Genomic DNA, 19,668 nt, shown 5'->3' on the forward strand with positions numbered 1-19,668 from the left:
CTAACAAATAATTAAAAATTAGAGTAAACGACATGCTATTACCAAACTACCCTCCCATCTTCTTCTTCTTCTCTTCCGCGCTTCTCTCTATCTCTCTCTCCCTCAGCCACAACAATGCTTTTCTCTCCCTCTTGAAACCCCAAAGTTACCACCACCACCACCACCTATCAACATTCCACCCATTCACCACTATTTGACTGTTTTTCTAGCCGTTTTGGGCCTTTTTTGGCAACTCAAGTGACTGCGCCCCCTCTTGGTTTTTGCCCGGTCTGGGATGTTGTTGATGGAGTTGAACCCCCTTGTCATCTCCATCATCTTTCCCATAGTCCATACTCTAAAGCCCTTTTGTTTCTTGACGCATTGGCCCCTCAAATTGTCGGCGCCGTTAGGTTTAGGGTAGGGGTGGAAAAAACCGGTTAACCAGAAGCTTGAACCGAACCAGTTGTCGGTTCAAAAAAATAATTGAACCGAAACCGATCCGGTTTCAATTAAAAACCGGTTATGAACCGAATTGAAAATTCAGTTCGGTTAACCGGTTAATTAGGATTAATATTGGGCTGCATTTTTTGGCCCAATTCGTTTGTTTTCTCTTTTTAACTGCTAATCAAGCAAACTAAACGGCCTTGTTATGCCCAAAAACAAAAAGAATAGCTATTTCTTTTCGCTAAATATTGTACTAATTAAGTAATTTTTCTATCATTTAATCTTGTTTTGCAATTTCCTTTTTGTTCTGTTTGCTACACAAATTTGATATTAGCACTGAAAATTTATATATCTACATATTCTATTGGGAGGTTTTGCATTTGCAGATGAAGAAACGAAAGCTTAAAAGCAGAGCAGAAGAGAATGGAACTTGAAGCAGAGAAAGACTGATGGTCCCAATATAGATATTTTCCATGCATCATTTATGTCTGGCCGTGGTAGATGAGATTAGTGGTGTTGTGTTTGCTGCACAAAATTTGATATGCAAAATGTGTTGATGCTTCAATGTCAAAACCTAGCCATCAGTACATATACAAATTAAAACCAAAATGCTTCAATGTCAAAACCCAGATTTGAAAACAGACGACGTGACAAAAAAAATCTGAAAACCCAGATTTAAAACCCACCAGGAACAGATGACGACGACAACTGCAACTGAGCGACAACGACGTGAGAACACAGATTTGAAAACGGAGAGACAGTGAGAGTCTGACAAAGAGTGAGAGACAGAGAATGAGACTGAGCGTGAGAGTGAGAGACAAATACTGAGACTGAGAGAGAATGCGAGACTTACTAAGGTTTGAGGTGAGTGAGCCGTGAGGTGAGTTTGACAGAGAATGAGAGACAGAGAATACGGCTGCGGCGTGTAGCAGTGAGAAGTCTGAGAATCAGAGAATGAGTGTAGTGTTAGTCTGTTGTGTTAGTGTTAGACAAGAGTGACAAGAGTAAAAAACGTAAAAACAATACCACAATTTTTTTTTTTTAATATTCGGTTAAGAAAACCAGTTCCAGGTAATCGGATTTTATTTTGCCAAAAATCGAAACCGAACCGGATTTTCGGTTTTTTTAATAATCAAACTGAAACCGAAAAAAACAGGATTTTTGTCCAATTCGGTTTTTGGGTTTTTTTTTTTTCCACTCCTAGTTCGTCGGATTCCCACGACCAAAATCCAATTCGACACCACTATTGCAACCAACAACTCCCAGTTTACAAAACCTCTATGTCCCCAACAACTAGTTAGTTGTTGTTCGCTGGGCCAGAGGTTCGTGTTCTTCATTGCGTTTTTTTTTGTGAAATTGTGTTAATTTTGGAGATTGTTTCGAAGAATTGATTGGAGAGTCAGAGCTTTGGTTATAAATGGAGGTTGATAGTGTTTGTTTGATTTTGTTTTGGTTTTGGACAAATTGGATTTGTTTCTTTGGGATTTCTAGGGTTGATTGGTTGATTTTCGAAGTGTTTGGGTTTGTCGTTCGACAACAGTGGCTAGGTGGTGGTGGCAGTAGGATGAGACCAGCGATCTCGACCTAGATCTCTGGCCAACGGTGGTAAAGGTGGAGGCAAAGAGGAGGTAGAGAGAAATTTGAGACGTGGGATTATTTTGATGTTTTAACTTCAAATTATAGTAAAAGATCGTTTTGCCCTTCAATTGTTAAAATAAAGAAAACAATGTTAGTTTAAAAGTGAGAATCTTGAATAAATGAAACCAGAGGTATCAACTTGAGATTTCGCTAAACCTTAGGTGGAAACATGTTGTTTATTATATATATATATATATAAAAACTTATAATAAGTAATTAGTGAAATGAGAATGATTTAAAATATCACATTTGCATCTACAATCACATTTGCACCTACAAAGTCATATCAAATGTGTCACACTTCAAATTGAAAAGGTCTTGGATTATATGGTTAAAATAAAGAATACTGTTTGAGAATGTGATTTGGTTGTTAGGCAGTTGATCTTTTGCGTGAAGAATATATAACGAAAAATGTGACACTTGTTGATTTCTTTCAATTATATTTCTTGAATTGGTCACATCTATTGGGTTATTTATAAATTTTTTTTTTCTCTTTATCGATACTTTATTTTTATTTTTTTTATAATTACTCTATATTATTGTATTGTCCACATATTTTGTATAAAAATAGAGTCATATTCTCCCTCCTCTAAAAATAATTTTGAAAATGTCTTTATATNATTTTCTAAATCCCTATGTCCGACAGTTTTTGGTTGGATGGATCACTGTATTGGACAGTGTTCCAGATATTGATATGCTGGGTTTTCTTCCCGATTTTCTTGATGGTAAATAGTATTTAACATTTTGAAATTGCTTTTTCTCCTGGTTTTCAGGTGTCCTTCTTTTCTACTTGTTGAGATTAAACTCAGAAATTCTGGATAAATTTCAGGTTTGTTTAATATGTTAAGTGATTCTAGTCATGAAATTCGGCAACAAGCTGATTCAGTCCTTTCAAAGTTTCTTCAAGACATTAAAAACTCCCCAGTAAGACTTCTTCTAAAATTTCAAATTTCTGATACTATTTGTTGCTGTGATATCTACTTCCTGATTACTTGCCTTTCAGCTTTACTTTATATCATTTTTGGATCGTAGGATTTATTTTGGACTTGTGATGCCAGCAGAAAATGGCTTTTGGTGGATCATTTGCATCAAGTATTTTGTCATGAATTCTTTTGTTCATTTGTAATTTTCTGACTCGAGCACTGCTACTCTTGAAGTCTGTAGATTATGGTCGCATGGCTGAAATACTTGTTCAAAGGGCAGCTTCTCCAGATGAGTTTACTCGGTTAATGGCTATCATTTGGGTGAAGTATAACCAGTCTCTTCTGTCAATCCTTTTCTTTTTTAAACAAAAGTTCTATGGTGTTTTTTTTCTTAAACATTGAAGATTGGCAGCTTTTACTGTTTTTCAACTGCACTTCATATAAATAGTCAAACTTCTTAATTTCTTGATTGAACAGATAAATGAAGCCTTGAACATTTTAGTTCAACAGCGTACCTCTCCTGAGATCCGAGATTCCTACATCATTGATGTCGAACCAAATAATAGCAACATTGTACATAGAACACATTGCGGAACATATAGCTGTAGTCGAAAGGTTTAAAATTAGAGAAAGAAATTATAGGAAATGATTTAGCATAATGTCCAAGTAAATGATGATGATTTTATTTAATTTCTATACAGGTTTCTTTAGAGTGGATCTTTATCATCACCAACTTCGTCCTCGAGGTTCCCTCGGCTGTTCTTGACCAACTCTCATCCACACATAAAGCTCAATATGAACTATTTGCAATGCTACTATCATTTGTTGCTTTGTTTATATGCATTGCTGAGCTCATTTATAAAGTTCAAAAAGGACAGTTCATCTGGAGGTGGAGGAGGTGGTTACCTTGGTTTTATAATGCATCCCAAAATTATAAGCCTTTTGGTAGCTTCAAGGATTTTGTTGGATCCGTTTGTGCTCTTTGTCAGTGTATTGTTACTGCAATCAATTATGCACAAACTGATGATAAGCTTATTAATATTTCTTCTTGGCCTATCATATTTGCCTTTGGTTTACTATATTCTAAAATTCTAGAGAATCGGGATGAGAGGAGGAATGAGTAAGAGGAGAGATGCTTCAATGAATTTGTCTGGAGTGTGGACTACTACAATTTACAAATATGGCAGTGTTCCAATCATGAATACATATCAGCTATAATTTTCTTTTGAATTATTCTTTGAACCCACTAGTTTTCTTGCATTTTCTAACGTTTCCCCTCACTTTCTTACTGATCAAGCATTCTGCAAATTAGGAATTAACAAAAGAAATGAACAAAGATTTCCATGGATTTTGGGTGTATTGAACATATTATGTCAACCTAACGGTTAAACTGTTTGAAATTCAATTTGTGACGATATACAACTAGTAATCTTTCTCTTTCCTGCAAATTGCAGTCAAACAATTTGAAATTACTGAATTGGCTAAAAAACATACAAAAAAAAATAAAAAAACAACAAATTCGCCGTTGCCGGGGATCGAACCCGGGTCACCCGCGTGACAGGCGGGAATACTTACCACTATACTACAACGACTTGTTGACTTTGGATGCCACAAATTATATATATAATATAATACAGTGAGTCATTGGATTAGATGCCATGTTTTAAAGAATTACACAACTTAATTTAGTGTTTATGTTTCCCTAATATGAAGTACACAAGTTGGGATTATTTAGTTATAAAACTCGATGGAAGCTGCTTTTTTATTTATTTATTATTTTTATGTCTTGGTCAATACTACTAACCAAAATAATTATCCTTATTTCCCTAAAATCAAGATGAAGTTTTCATATACAAATGCTATATTAAAACACAATTAAAACTTCGTGTTGAAGGTCGGGGGTGTCGGGTGTAGCCAAATTTTTCTTTAAATAAGACATTTTTGACTTATTTAGTTGTATGACTTAAAGATTTTGAATCATTATATTTGTCTAAACGGAAAAATCTTTTTTTTTTTTTCTTTTTTTTTTCTTTTAACTAACTAAAAAGGTTGTATTACTTGTTTTAAATGACTTTTTCGAAAGTATATCTAACTCTTATTAAAAATACAAAAAAGAAAATGAGACTAACCTGGGTATTTTTGGGCGTGGGTATTGCATTCCCCTCGAGGGATTACCCACTTCCACTCCAAAAAATTCGAGGTTGGGGCCAAGTGCATAGGTAGGTTGGTTTCATCAAGAAATTAATCTCTCTGTAAGAAGGTTAATTTCTTTAAATATTTTTAGATATCTAATTGTTGTTCTTCTATTTCAGCCTCTAATTGCTCGGCAGATTGGTGATTTCCAATTGATTATTGGATCCCCTAAGATTGAAGATAATAGCAATTTTAATAATAGGACACATGAATTAAATTATTGTACTTTACATAAATTTGTATTAAAGTATAAAGTCAATTGGTTGTGTTACATATATTTCTTTTTGTATATATGACTATAATTAAACATTTTATTGTTATTATTTCACTTTCCTTTACATGAACCAAATTTCTTTCCTATAATATCTAAATAGAATAAGAATAATATTACTCTTACAAATTTTCTATACAAGGTCTAGTATACAAAGTTCAAAATTTAATAGATATTTAGAATTTAATTATTTCTTTTTCTATCGAAATAATGTTTATTGTGATTGAATGATGGGAGCTTTGAAAATAGCTATTTTACCCATTTTAAATTGTTATTGGCAATTTTTTATTCTATAATATGATTTTAATTTTTAAAATTCGATTAATGGGCTTATAAAGAGTTTGAGCGAGGCTCAAATATTGTCCCTCTTGTAACTAAACCAAGTCCGCCCCAGCCAGGTTTATGCGGCTTTTTCTTAACAATTTGTATCTAAAATTATATAATAGAGTTTATACCATTTTCCTCTTATGAGATTGCTTAAAGTGAAATGCATCCACTTAGTTCAGAAAGTATTAAATATCTACTATTAAAAGGTTTTGTTTCATAGTTTTGTAAAAGAGTTTGATATAATTTGAAGTGGGTCTGACTCCTCACCCAATAAGGCCTTATTGGGTGACGAGTTAGGTCCATCTCAAATTCTATAATGATATTAGAGTTAGGTCCACTTGAGCTGAGTGTTTGACCAGCGGGTGAGGAGTTAGAGCCAACAACTACCTCCAACAATAGACATGACCCAACATATGGGCTTGACCATGAAAGGGAGTGTCAGAGTCCCATACTGAATAGACACGCTTAAGCCTACTGGTTTATAAAAAGGGGTAATCTTCCCATTTAACATGCCTTATTGAGTGAGGAGTCAGACCCATCTCAAATTCTATCATGGTATCAGAGCCAGACCCAGTTGAGCTGAATGCTTGACCAACGGGTGAGGAGTTAGAGCCAGCAACTACCACCATCAACAGGCATGACCCAACATATGGGCTTGACCGTGAGGAGGAGTGTTGGAGTCCCATATTGATTAAGCACGCTCAAGCTTACTAATTTATAAGAAGGGGTAATCCTAGAGGTGATGGTGGGCCGTGTTGTGCCAAAGCTCGCAAAAATTCGTGCCCTGTCACGCCGTACCGGCTCACCAAATTTGAAGGCCCACGGCACAACCTACTATATATCGTGCCGTGTCATGCCATGAGCCGGTCCACGTGTTTTGTAAAAATATTTAATTTTAATATATATAAATTATGTTAACTTTGATTTATTATTAATAATTATTATAAAAATATTTTATATTTTATATTTAGTGATATTTTGTATTTATATTAATTAAAAAAATATAATCACTATGAAATATAATAAAATAATGAGACATTAAAATATTAATTGAATTTCAACATTTTTTATTACTTATAAATTATAATTATAAATTACAAATACAAACTTAGAAATTAGGATTAAGAATTATTATACATCTTCATTTTCATTAATTTCTAAATTCTCAAAAACTTCAAACATATCTTCAGTAAAACATTTTTAAATTTTTATATTTTTCGTGCCATGGCGCGCCGGCCCACGGTACAGCCTGCATAATCATGAGCTATGCTGTGCCGTGCCTTGTTGTGTCATGCTCTCATTCAATAAGACCTTATTGGGTGAGAAGTCAAACACACCTTAAATTCTATCATATCATACTAATAGTGATACTAATAGTGAAGAGAGATGAAAGTAAGCTTTTAGATATGATTTTATTGGATAAATGAAATAATGCACTTGTTTATATTCCGGCCACAAAATGCGTGCATGCATGTATGTATATATGTATGTATTTTTGTGCTTATTCAAAGTTTCTGGGTAGCTGATAAATCTTCATTTATAAGTGAATCTTTCCTGTTTTACAGGTGACTGTGGATGAAGCATTGGTGGATGAATATAGCTTTGGACATGTTAGTTGTAATATGTACCTCCTTACGAACGCTGGAAGGAGAAATTGTACCTAAGCTACACGGCAACTTTCATCAAGTAAACCTCTGTTGACCTTCTTGCTAATTGTTATGTCGGATATTTATCTTTGATCCCTGAGGTTTAGGGTTTGTTTTGTTGTACTTTGCCTTAAATACAAACACTTTAGTCCTGTGAGATGACTGATGTTAGTGTTGTTGGTCTAGTCATATTGATAGCTCAGAAATTCTATACATTTTCCTCAGTTAATTAGGCCAACTAAATTAAAGGGTAAATAATCCATCAGTTTCACCCTTTTTCATAGTTTTTCAGGAATTCTTCGTATAATAATGGAGTCAGATTATCCTTTGATTTCTTCCCGGGAAAGGCAGTTGCAGAGATGTGATTCAAGGGGTCGCCGCCAAGTTGTAGGGTGAGTACTATTTTTTTTTTCATTTTGACGATTTTAAGATGATCTTCTCTCAATTTTCATAAAGCTTAGTTACTGATTTTTGTCCTCATTACTATTTATTTTGATTTTTACCCATCAAGCAATTTGCTAGAATAATTCCGTTCATTTGGCTTTGTTTGAGCATTTGGTTACGACATTCAAGTGTCTTAAGTGGCTGTTTGTTCTTGTTTATTTGGTCTCATTTTGGAAGTAATATAGAAATGTGTTATGCTTCATTACTAATTGTGTTGAAATTTAAAAAAAAAAAAAAAAAAAAAAGTGTGACAATTTATCAAACATTTGATGTGCAGAAGTTAAAGCTTCACGCTTGTTTAGTATTAAAAGCACTCTCAATCTCAAATCAAATTCAGTCCTACAGACCAATCTAATTATTTGCACAAACCCAAGTCTCTCTAAACCAAGCTCTCAAGCTTTGTAATTTTCATTTGTCTTAGAGCAAAATAATGAAAACCAAGGCTTATAAAGGAAGGCAAAGACAACTTTGCCTTTTATGATAAATTGATTAAATTAGAACCATTATGCAACAAGTTGCTTATATAGGAATGTTCCAATTTGCAGATGTATTCCATATAGATACAGAAGCGGCAGGCATGAATTGGAATTACTTCTTGTGAGATCGCGGAATGGTCCAGGAATGAAGTTTCCTAAGGTACATGGAGTTTTCTCTAAAGATGAAACGGTAATTTATAGTTGTAGTTATCCATTAACATTCTATTGTTTCATCAGGTTTATTGGGGAGTTGATGAAAGTTTGGGAGACGCAGCCGAACGTGTGTCATTTATTAAAGCAGGGGTTATGGGTCATTTTGATGTCAGTATATCATCAAAATTTTCAAATGTTGATTCCTTTACAAGTCATTTGTATCCATGGAGTTTCTGAATTTAATCATATACATGATCATACAAATGGCGCGATTATTTGGGGAAATGGAACTATCTAACAAAGAGCAAAAACACATTTAATGGAGGGCACATGTTCGCTGTGCTTATTCCAGAACAACCTGAACTATGGTCTGAGGAATTTATCGGGCAAAGAATATGGGTTTATTTCTTGTCACTGCAATGTGTCTGTGCACATTCATAATTTCCGGCTACCTGAGTTTCCTTGATTTATAAGTGGAATTTTTCCTACTTTACAGGTGACTGTGGATGAACCAAGAAACCTTTGTCAGCATTGGTGGATGAATGAAGCCTTGGACGTATTAGTTGAGCGGTGTACCTCTTCAGGAACACATGAAGAAGAAATTGTACAACCTAGCTTGTTAATTATTTAAGCTACACTGCAACTTTCATTATATAAGCCTCTGTTGACCTTCTTGCTAATTGTTGCTATTTCAGCCTCTATTTGCCAGGCAGAATAGTGCTTCCCAACTCATTGTTGCATCTCCTGATATCGAAAATTCCTACAACATGGATATCGAGCCAGATAATAGCAACATTGAACATGTTACACATGACGGGACAAATGGCTGGAGCCAAAAGGTTACAAAATTAAAATAATATGGTTTTATTCTTTTTATTCATATTTGGTTATTTAGCTCTAATCCAAGTGAATATTATTTAATTTCTATACAGGTTTCTTTAGAGTGGATCTTTGTAATCACCAAATTTGTCCTGGAGCTTCCCTCGGTTGTTCTCGACCAGCTTTCATCTCCACATAAAGTTCAATATAAACTATTTGCGATGCTACTTTCCTTTGCTACTATTATTATATTTGTTGATGCTTGATTTTGACATCAACTATTCGCACGTGAGAAATGCTCAGCGGACTTAGAAGTCACACGCGATATGAGAGTATTTAGTTAAATAAAGAGTGAAAGGCAATGTTTAAAGTGGTTCGGATGCTCAAAAATGAATCATATGTCCATTGATATTGTATTAATGAGAGTAAGGTTAGGTCGCATTCAGCGAACTGAGTTATAGCTTAGAGAGAGAGAGAGAGAGAGAGAGAGAGAGAGAGCTATTCTAGAGTGAATTTAGCTAATCCCGAAATGAGAGGGAAGACCTCTATTTATAGTGGGATAAACTAAGGTAATGATTACTAAATCTGCAAGTAGGTAGGTACCTTGCAAATCCTTCTATGCGTCCCATTGCTCACTTGCCGAAGTGATTTCCTCAACTTTCACAGGGATTGGACATGTGGATGATTTCCAACCATCCGCTAACCTGACACTTACCCACTTCACTGATAGTGGCATGCCACTTGCGTCATTATGATTAGTGGTCGCGTCTGAACGGTCGCAGAACCTTCCCAAGTTCTGACCACCTTATGCTGACAAGACTCCGCGTCAGCCCTACTTTTTCAGGCATAACAGAAGTCTCCTAGTTTTTAAAGTTTGAGAATCGAACCTTGAGAACTTCACAATTATGCCTTGATTTGATATGTCCCGAATGACGCCTGGTCGATCCACATGGCTATAAGGAGGTCGCAACACATTTTCCTACGAGCGACCTGATATGGTCTCCTTCTGCAAGGTCGATGACTTGGATCAGACCCTATTCAGTGTCGTATCGATGCGCCTCTTATCTTAACCGAGGTCTGCGACTTGGTTATACTTAAGCATATTTCTACTAAAGGCAAGGAATCATATCGCTCCGCAACTGACATGCGACGAAGAGTGTTCTTTTCCAACGACCTCTTCAGATGTTATCCGTTGCGCTTTGCAGTTAATCCATTAATGAAGTACCATTTATTCTGACAAACGTGTCCTGTGGGCAATAAGTGCCAGCTACGCGCATTAAATGTAAGCCATGCTGAAACGACATTCTTTATTAGGACATTAAATGCGAATGAGAGCGCATTTAATGTGAAGGAAGGAAATCGCTCGATTATTTCAACGGAGAGAAGCAACGATTGAATTTCTCGAAGCATGACAGTTACTCTTTCTCACCAATTAACGACACGTGGTCACGATCAACGGCGAAAGATGATTTCCTCCCAAACATCGCTTGGCTTTGAAAAACCCAATTGCCACTTTCTCCACTATAAAATCCCAGGCTTGCCTTAAGCAATGTCATAACACTCACTCTTTTAGAAAAAGCAAGAAGCTTTCTCGAGACCAGATTTTCCATCCTTCGAGTTGGTGTGCATTTGACGTTCATAGTAGGAAGTTCAATCTCCACATCCAAGAGGTAAGGAAGATCCTTCTATTACTTTCCTTTTTCTGTTTTGTAGATAACCATGCGATAACAGTAGGTGTTTGTGGGCGGTCGAACAGAGAATGAGCTTTTTTCTAGGGCATGAATCTTTGGAGGTGGTCCCCAAGGATTCTTATGTTTTTTTTTTCTAGGGTTTAAGGAAGACACATTGTGTTTTCTGTTCTTCCATGTCATCGTACAAAACTTTGTACGAAAATTGAGTAATCCCTACATGTCGCTCTTTTTTAGACCGTAGAAGAGATGGACCCTTCAACGACCATGACAGACGAGGGGACGAGCTCGCCGGTGCAAGACGCCCTAACGGGTCCTTCGTAAGAAATTCTGTCGGTGGCCATAGGAGAGGAAATTCAGAAAGTAGTTGACCAATATGCACTTAGCGTAGATGTCTACCAGTACAGGACGCATATAGCCCGGAATCCGCCAGAGGGAATGATTATGATCTTCAAGAATATCTTCAAATGCGAAGCACTGATTCCTTTCTATCCCTTTATAAGGTCGATTCTCGATCACTTCAAGGTCGCACCTTTATAGTTGACGCCCAACGCATATATAATAGCTGTGGCTATGTATATCACGTGTGATGAGAACGGTCTCGGTGAGTTGACTGCGCTAGAGCTCGCCTATTTGTATTATCTGAAAAAGAGCAAATTCAAGGACTCTTATTACCTCTCGAAGTGATCTACGATCGAGGGAGGCATATTCAAATACCCGAGTAATGTCGGGGCATATGAGACGAAGTTTTTCTTTTTTAATTACGATGGCATTTGCCAATTTAGGGAGCCGAGTAGGTCTTCCCTCTTTTTGCTTGGTGAATTTTTCTTTTCTTTAAATCTTTGCTAACAAACTCTTCCATTTCTTCGCAGTAAACAAGACGACCCGGTTGATGACTCTCACTGACTTTAATAGAATAACAGCTTTTGGTCTTTTACCTGATCATAGTTGCGATGCAAAACTGCTTGTGACGATTGCTAACTGGAGGAAGTACGACTTTTTTAATTTTGAAGCGACCTTGGAATCCTTATCGAGTAAGTGTTCGTAGTCTTAGCCAATCTTATTTTTTGCGTGCAACGAATTATTTTGCTAATGATATTTGCATGCAGCGATCATGCCACCCAACGTACCCAGGTCACTGAGAGACAGGGGATTCGCCTTTCCTCAGGTCGGTGCCATGGGACTTGTCGTGGCGGGCCCCAACAGTACCCCTGTCGGAGGAACGCTAACAAGAGCACCAACTCTCGTCAAACAGCTAGTGGATGCTCCTTAGCCTGCGGTTGCTTGTCCTAAGTAGAAGACTGTGGCCTAGAAATCCAAGAAAAGGAAACAGTTGCAGGTCGAGGAATCAGAGTCAGAGTCAGAGGGCTTGGGCGTTCAACCTGGGAGGTCACAACCTTACTAGGTCTTTCGCTTGGGAAGGCCCCCCAGGCACGTGATTGGCATTAAACTTGCCCTTGAGGTTTGCGCAGGGGGCAAGGGGAGATCGCGACTCTTGGGAAGAGAGCAGGAAAAGAGACGGTGGGCGAGATGCCACCTGTTGCGGGAGTAGGCACAATTGTGCTAGACTCTGTGAGGCAATTCCTAAAGCACTTGCAGTCGGTGATGTTCACCCTTATAGAGTGTCAACTCGTAGAGGCCTTTGAACAGTTCATGGCCTCTAACCCTGTGGACTTGATGACCATTGCGTTCCAGCTGCAAAGCTAGGTAATAGGGTTTGTCCTCATCGAGGACGTTCTTATACTTGTCTTTTCCATGAAATGGAACTTACCCCTTTGTTCCCTTTGCTATGCAGTCTCTGCTTGATATACACTTAGCCCAGCAGAAGACTCAACTGGGAGCCGCTAAGGGACTCGTCGAGCTGAGAGAAGAGAACGCTTAGTTGAAACGAGACTTAGAGGCTACACAGACGGAATTGAACCTATCCACCATTCAGGTGAACCAGTACCTATTGGAGAGGAATGCTACACTCTAGACGGTGAACTTCCAGAAGGTCGAGCTGAAGAAGAGGGGATAGGAGATCAAAGAGCTCTAAAGGACAGTAGCCAGGCTCACCAAAGAGGCTGGCGAGAAAGAGCTGGAGCTACGAGTAAACTTCGAGCAGGCCTTGTAAGCAGAAGAAGACAGGGCGAGGTTGTGGGAGACAACTAAGAAGTAGAGATGGGCACTTGAGGCGGAATTGGAATTGTCCTAAGGGCGTGTCGCTTCATTAACTGAAGAGATAAAGCGACAAGAGCTGGAAATTGAGAGGAGAGTTGCTGACTGGTTGATCTAGTCCATTTATGCCCTACGACCAAAGAATCCAAACATGAACCTCATTGATCTCCCAGATGATAACCAGAGGATCCTCGCTTCCATGGCACAGGCCGACGAGGAGGAGGAAGGTCAAGGGCCTTATCCGAAAGACGAGCATTCAGAGGAGTATGTTCCAGAGGAACCGACAGTTGACTAGGTGGTCAGCGACCATCCTGGAGATACCAAGGTTGCTCCTTTAGGGCTTGGGAACGTAGTCTAGTGATTGTTTCTGCTTTTCTTTTCTACAACCGTACCTGTGCTCGCACATCTGTATCTGTATTTAACTATAATAAATAAAGAGACTATTTCTTTAATCATTTGTAAGTACTTATAATTTTTCATGCCTCACAAACATTACACATGTGGACACAATGTCGCTTTCTAGCTATTTGTGATAGTACTTGTACAAATATTACATATGCGAACAGAAAGGCACACATGCGAGAAACAATATTACATAAGAGTTATCTTACTTACAGAGCTGAAAAGAGTAAATCTTTACAAGAAAATTAGAAAACGAGTTCGGAATTACTGATAATAGGGGCGAAGATGTTCAACATTCCAAGTTTGCGATACTTTGCAACCGTTGAGCCTTTTAAGGTGATAAGTCCCTGGTCGTATCACCTTAGCGATGCGGTGTGGGCCTTCCCAATTTGGCCCCAATACTCCCGCACTTGGTTCTCTTGTACCGAGAAGGACTTCTTTCAAAACCAGGTCACCAACTTTGAAGTCTTTTCTCTTGACTTTAGAGTCAAAGAATCTTTTCGCGCTCTACTGGTAGCCTACTATCCTCAGCTGAGGCTTGCCGCGATGTTCTTTAACTAAATCCAGACTTGGACGCATAAGTGCTTTATTGTATGTTTCATTGAATAGGTCTCTCCGAAGTGAACCAGTCGTAACTTCCACTAGGATTATTGCCTCGCAGCCATATGCTAGTGAGAAAAGTGTTTCTGAAGTAGAGGTTCTCAGAGTTGTCTTGTATGCTCATAGGATTTCCGAGAGATCGTCGACCCAATTACCTTTGGCACCGCCAAGCTTAGCTTTCAAAATATGCTTGATGGTCTTATTGACAGCTTCAACATGGTTATTTGCTTGCGGTCTTGCGACTGAGGCGAACTTTTTATGGATCCCCAGCTCATCATAAAACTGCTTGAATTCCTCGTTATCGAACTGCTTCCCATTATCAGAGATGAGGGTATGAGGAATTCCGTAGCGGCACATTATGTTTTTGAAGATGAAGTCCTTAAGCTTTTTGGTAGTAATCGCGGCCAAGGCTGAATGGCGAAGTAATTCACCGCGACCACCGCATACTTGACCCCTCCATTTCCAATTGGCATGGGTCTAATAAGATTAATTCCCCACATAGAGAATTTCCAGGGGCTGGTCATGGTTATCAACTAGTGGGAAGGAACTCAAGGTATGTTCACGAACCACTGACATTTGTCACAGTTTTTTACAAAGTTGAAGGTATCCTCTTGGAAAGGGGCCAGTAGTACCCTTGACGAACAACTTTGTTAGCAAGGGATCCCGTGGCAGTGTGGTTGCCGCAGGTCACTTCATGTATATCCCTCATGATATAGTCTGCTTCCTCATCAGTTACACATCGGAGGAGAGAGGCGCTAAACCCTCGCTTGTACAATTGATCTCCTATAAGTGTGTAACGAGCAGCTCTAGTCCTCATGGTTCTTGCCTCAATCTTGTTATTGGGCAAGGTCCCATCTCAGAGATACTGAATAATTAGGGTCATTCAGGAAACTGATTCTGTCACATTCACAGCCTGTTCGGGCAAGCTAATGCTAGGGATATCTATGAATCGAATAGGAATACTCTCTGGTGCATCTGAGTCCAGCGACGAAGCTATTTTTGCCAAGGCATCTGTTATAGAATTACTGTCTCTAGGAATCTGCGTGATCGTGAAGTGCTTGAAAGACTCGAATGTGGCCTTAGCTTTCTTCAGATAACTGACCATGTTTTCTTTTTTGGCTTGATATTCCCCCAAGATCTGGTTAACAACCAGCATGGAGTTGCTGTGAATACTGATCACGGTCGACCCCATTTCTTTGGCCTACCGTAGACTAATGAGCAATGCTTCGTACTCGGCTTCATTGTTGGTTGCTTTGAACCTAAACTGAAGAATACTGTGGATGCGAGTCCTTTCGGGACTAAGAAGGAGAAGGCCTGCCCCAACCCTTTTCCCGTTCAAGGATCCATCGACATAAAGGCTTTAGGTCGATAGATTCTGAATGGTTTCCTGGGTGACTTCAATGGCTTGTTGCTCGGATTCCTTAACCGGTTGGTGTGAGAACTCCGAAATGTAATCAGCAATAGCCTGCCCTTTAATGGTTACTTTAGGCCTGTACTACAGATCAAACTAACTTAGTTCCATCACCCACTTGAGCAACTTACCTGAAGCCTCTGGTTTCTAGAGGACTTGCTTGAGTGGATAGTTGGTCAATACATGGATTGTGTAGGCATGGAAATAAGGTCGCAACTTCCTAGAGGCGATCAGTAGGGCATAAGCTAATTGCTCCATTTCTGAATACCGTATTTCGGCATCCAGTAAACTTCTGTTGCATAATATACCAGCCATTAGACCCTATCTTCTTCCCGAATTAGAGCTGCATTGACCGCATGCTAAGAGATGAACAGATACAAAAGAAGAATTTCCTAAGGGAGAGGCTTGGACAGAAGAGGTGGCTTTTCGAGGTGCTCTTAAATGCTCTAGAAAGCCTATTCACATTTGGAAGTCCATTCAAACTTCTTATTGGCCCTGAGTATATTAAAAAATGGCAACCAGCGATCTGTTGCCTTTGATATGAAGCGACTAAAAGCCACTATTCGCCCATTGAGACTCTTAACCTGTTTTCGGTTGGTCGAACTTCTCATATGAAGGAGAGCTTGGATCTTTTCAGGGTTGATTTCTATTCCCTTCTGGTTAACCATATACCCCAGGAATTTTCCTAAGGATACTCTGAACGAACATTTGAGAGGATTGAACTTCATTCTGTACCTTCGGAGTATACTAAACATCTCAACGAGACGCACTATATGATCTAAAGCGACATGCGATTTGACCAATATGTCATCAACATAGACTTCCATTGATTTTCCGATCTGCTTGAAAAAAATTCGGTTAACCAGTCGCTGGTAAGTCACCCCAACATTCTTTAGGCTGAAGGGCATAACCTTATAGTAATACAGCCTTCGATCTGTAACAAATAAGGTATGCTCTTTGTCCGGCATGTACATCATAATCTGATTATATCCCGAGTAGGCATCCATAAAACTTGACAGCTCGTGCCCGGAGGTGGCATCAACGAGCTGGTTGATTCTTGGCAAGGGAAAGCTGTCTTTCAGATAGGCTTTATTGAGGTTAGTGAAGTCAATGCAGGTCCACCATTTGCCGTTAGGCTTCTTTACCAATATCGGGTTGGTAACCCAGCTTGGGTAGAGTGCCTCTCGGATGGATCCATTTAAGAAGAGATTATCTACCTCAACTTTCAAGGCAGCATATCGCTCGGGATCCATCGCTCTTCTTTTCTGGTAGATCGGCCTGACCTTACCATCAATATTTAGGGCATGGCATATAATATTCGGGTTGATCCCGACCATTTTAGCATGAGTCTATGCGAATACGTTGGTATTTTCCCTGAGGAAGTTAGTCGGGTCGTTGGCGAGTTGGGGGTTGAGATTACTTCCAATTCTTAATGCTCGGCTTGGCTCGCTTTGATCGACTAATACCTTAGATACCGGGCCACTACAAGGGTATTCCTGGATGCGAGGATCCATGTTATCCTCAACTGGATCAGGCTGTGGCTCTACCCTACTGATCGTCATTGCCTGCTCAAAGATGCCAATTGGAGTTCCTTTTCCCTTGCACGCCATCTGTACTGCCCTTACATAGCAGTCGCGAGATGTGCGTTGAGATCCACTTACTTCCTCTATCCTTGTTGGGGTTGGGAACTTCATCTTCAGATGGTAGATTGAAGTGACTGATTTGAAGCTTCGTAGTACAGGTTGTCCCAAAATGCCATTGAAAGCGGATGGACAGTGCCCTACAAAGAACTCAGTCATTTTGGTCATCTCGTTGGTTTCTCCTAACGTGACCTAGAGCAAGATCGTCCCTTTGGGAATCAAATAATCCCCGGTGAAACATACAAAGGGATAGAGGCAGGCTTCAGATCTGCCTCGCGCAGTTTCATCTTCTCGAAGGCTCGTTGGAACAAGATGTTCACGGCGCTTCCATTGCCCAGCAACATTCTATGGACCTTGCACCGACCTATTTCAGGCTCGATGACGAGAGTGTCATCATGGGGATAATGTAATTGCACCGCGTCTTTCTCAGAGAAGGTGATTTCCTCCTCCCTGTTAACCTTGGCAGGTTGCAGCATTATGCTCATCACACTTATAAGGTCATGACAGGCTGCACAAGCATACCTTTCTTGGGCACCTCGAGAGTTCCCTGCGAGATGCGGTCCTCCAAAGATGATCCCTACACAGTAGAGACCTTTGTGACCACAACGCTTCTTTCTTGGTTCCTCTTGATTTTTCTCCCAAACAGGAGTAGAGTCATCAACATACTCTTTGAAGTGCTCTTGCTTAATGTGATCTCAATTGCTTGCTTGAGGGCCCGACACTCATCGGTGTGGTGCCTATTATCCCGATGATAACAATAGTACTTTTTACTGTTTCTAGCTGAACTGGGATTCTTCATGGGCTCGGGCTCTCCAAGCAAACCGACCTTCTTTGATTTATCTAGAATAACCGATACTGAAGCATTCAGAGGAGTGTATTGACTCTTGTCGCGATCGCGACGAGGAACTGGAGCATAGGATTTCTTGGGCTCGTACCGCTGCTTCTTTCCTTTTCGCTAATCGTCACTAGCCTATCTACGATTAGCCCTCCTGTTCTCCCCCCGGTTGGGAGCATTACCTGAAGGACCGGGTTCGTGGCGGTTGAGTGCAGCCACGAAGTTTTCAATCCATAGGTACTTTTCAGTAAGGTTGTAGAAACGAGTGAGGGAAACATCATCCTCAGATTGCAGCTCATTCCACAAATCTATCTGCGGACGAACTCCTGCGATAATGAGAGTCCGAACTAACTCTTCGGGAGTGTAAGCCACTTTGTGGAGCTCCCTGTGGAACCTGCTTATATAAGATTGGAGGGATTCGTCCATCTCTTGCTGTATGTTGCTCAGGTAGCTTAGCGGCATTGAGAGCTTTTTGTTCGCCTGGAAGTGCCTTAGAAATGTCGAGCTCATTTGAGGCCATGAGAACTTCCTGTTCGCCTGTGGAACTAATCCTGCTGGGAGCAATTTAAACCATCGTTTGGCATGGGTGGTAAGGGTTACTGCCGAGGAATGACATTTTGCCAAGTCAAAGACTTGGTAGAGTTCCATGAGGTTGTTGAACTCGTACAAATGATTTTGTAGATTGGAATTCCCATCGAATGCTCACATGTCGGGCATTCTGAATCTTGACGAGAGAGGGGTATCTAATACTGCCGGAGAAAAGGGAGACGCCTCTGCGACTTGCCCTTGCTCATTTTGTTGAGCCCTAAGTTGATCTAAAGCTCGCTGTAACTCCTCAATCTGAGGTAGCGGAGCTATCTGGGGATCACTCTCTACACCGTGGTTCGACCGTCACGGTTGCGGTTAAGGAGAGACCGCAAATTGGACTCCTCCTCACCTTGGCAGGGAGCTTTGGCCAATCTTGACACATGCTGGCTGGAGCCGTGTGATGACATTGAGTGGTTTGGGGAATCTTCCTGACCTCTACGGTGGTACGAACCGACCCACGGATGGTGGGAATCCCCTGCACGATGAGGATCAAAGTCGTCACTTTGGCGATAATGGGAATCTCCTCGACTTGCACTTTTGTGGGAGTGCTCGTGCGACGTGCCGTGGGACGGCTCATGCCGCGATATATCATCGAGTTGCAATGCCATGGGTATTCTACCTAGGGTGTGATCGGTGTTTGCTAGCCCCTTGGAGCCTTTGGGTTCGTTGGGTGCCACTTTATTTCCCTTTCTCTGACGCGCTGCAGTGTGCGTGGTATGGGCTTTCGCCCTCTTCTGCGCTTTCACTCGACCTGTAGGTGTCTTTGGCAGTGGCACCACCTTATTGGATTCAGGTGGCACGACCCGATCCAATTTGTCTAGCCTTTGGCTGACCGTTTGGAGAGTATTATTGAACCTCTCCAAGTAACTCATGACGGCTGGATCAAGCCACGAGCTTGATGGGATATTCCCCATGCTATTCTGCTGGACTGGCGGCACTTCGGGAGAAGTGTCCTCCTATACTTGGGGGATCTCTTCATTGCCATAGTTGGTTCGCTCAGATTCGAAATCGTGAGCCATTTGCTGTGGTGGGAC

At 40.1% G+C, this 19,668-nt stretch overlaps 1 protein-coding gene and 1 non-coding gene across 2 annotated transcripts; one reads left to right on the forward strand and one right to left on the reverse strand.

Moving 5' to 3' along the window:
* Positions 1–2,668: 2,668 nt before the first annotated feature.
* Positions 2,669–4,214, forward strand: LOC116141027 (protein VAC14 homolog). Its single transcript, XM_031426589.1, has 5 exons — positions 2,669–2,786; positions 2,891–2,985; positions 3,219–3,305; positions 3,462–3,599; positions 3,686–4,214. The coding sequence occupies exons 1-5, from the start codon at positions 2,669–2,671 to the stop codon at positions 4,106–4,108; spliced, it is 861 nt and encodes a 286-aa protein (XP_031282449.1). The 3' UTR covers positions 4,109–4,214.
* A 290-nt stretch (positions 4,215–4,504) lies between these two features.
* On the reverse strand, positions 4,505–4,576 carry TRNAD-GUC. The gene has a single exon. It is a non-coding gene; the product is annotated as a tRNA-Asp (tRNA).
* Between the last annotated feature and the right edge of the window lie 15,092 nt (positions 4,577–19,668).

Source organism: Pistacia vera, unplaced genomic scaffold (assembly GCF_008641045.1).
Source record: "Pistacia vera cultivar Batoury unplaced genomic scaffold, PisVer_v2 Contig39, whole genome shotgun sequence".
NCBI classification, from domain to species: domain Eukaryota; kingdom Viridiplantae; phylum Streptophyta; class Magnoliopsida; order Sapindales; family Anacardiaceae; genus Pistacia; species Pistacia vera.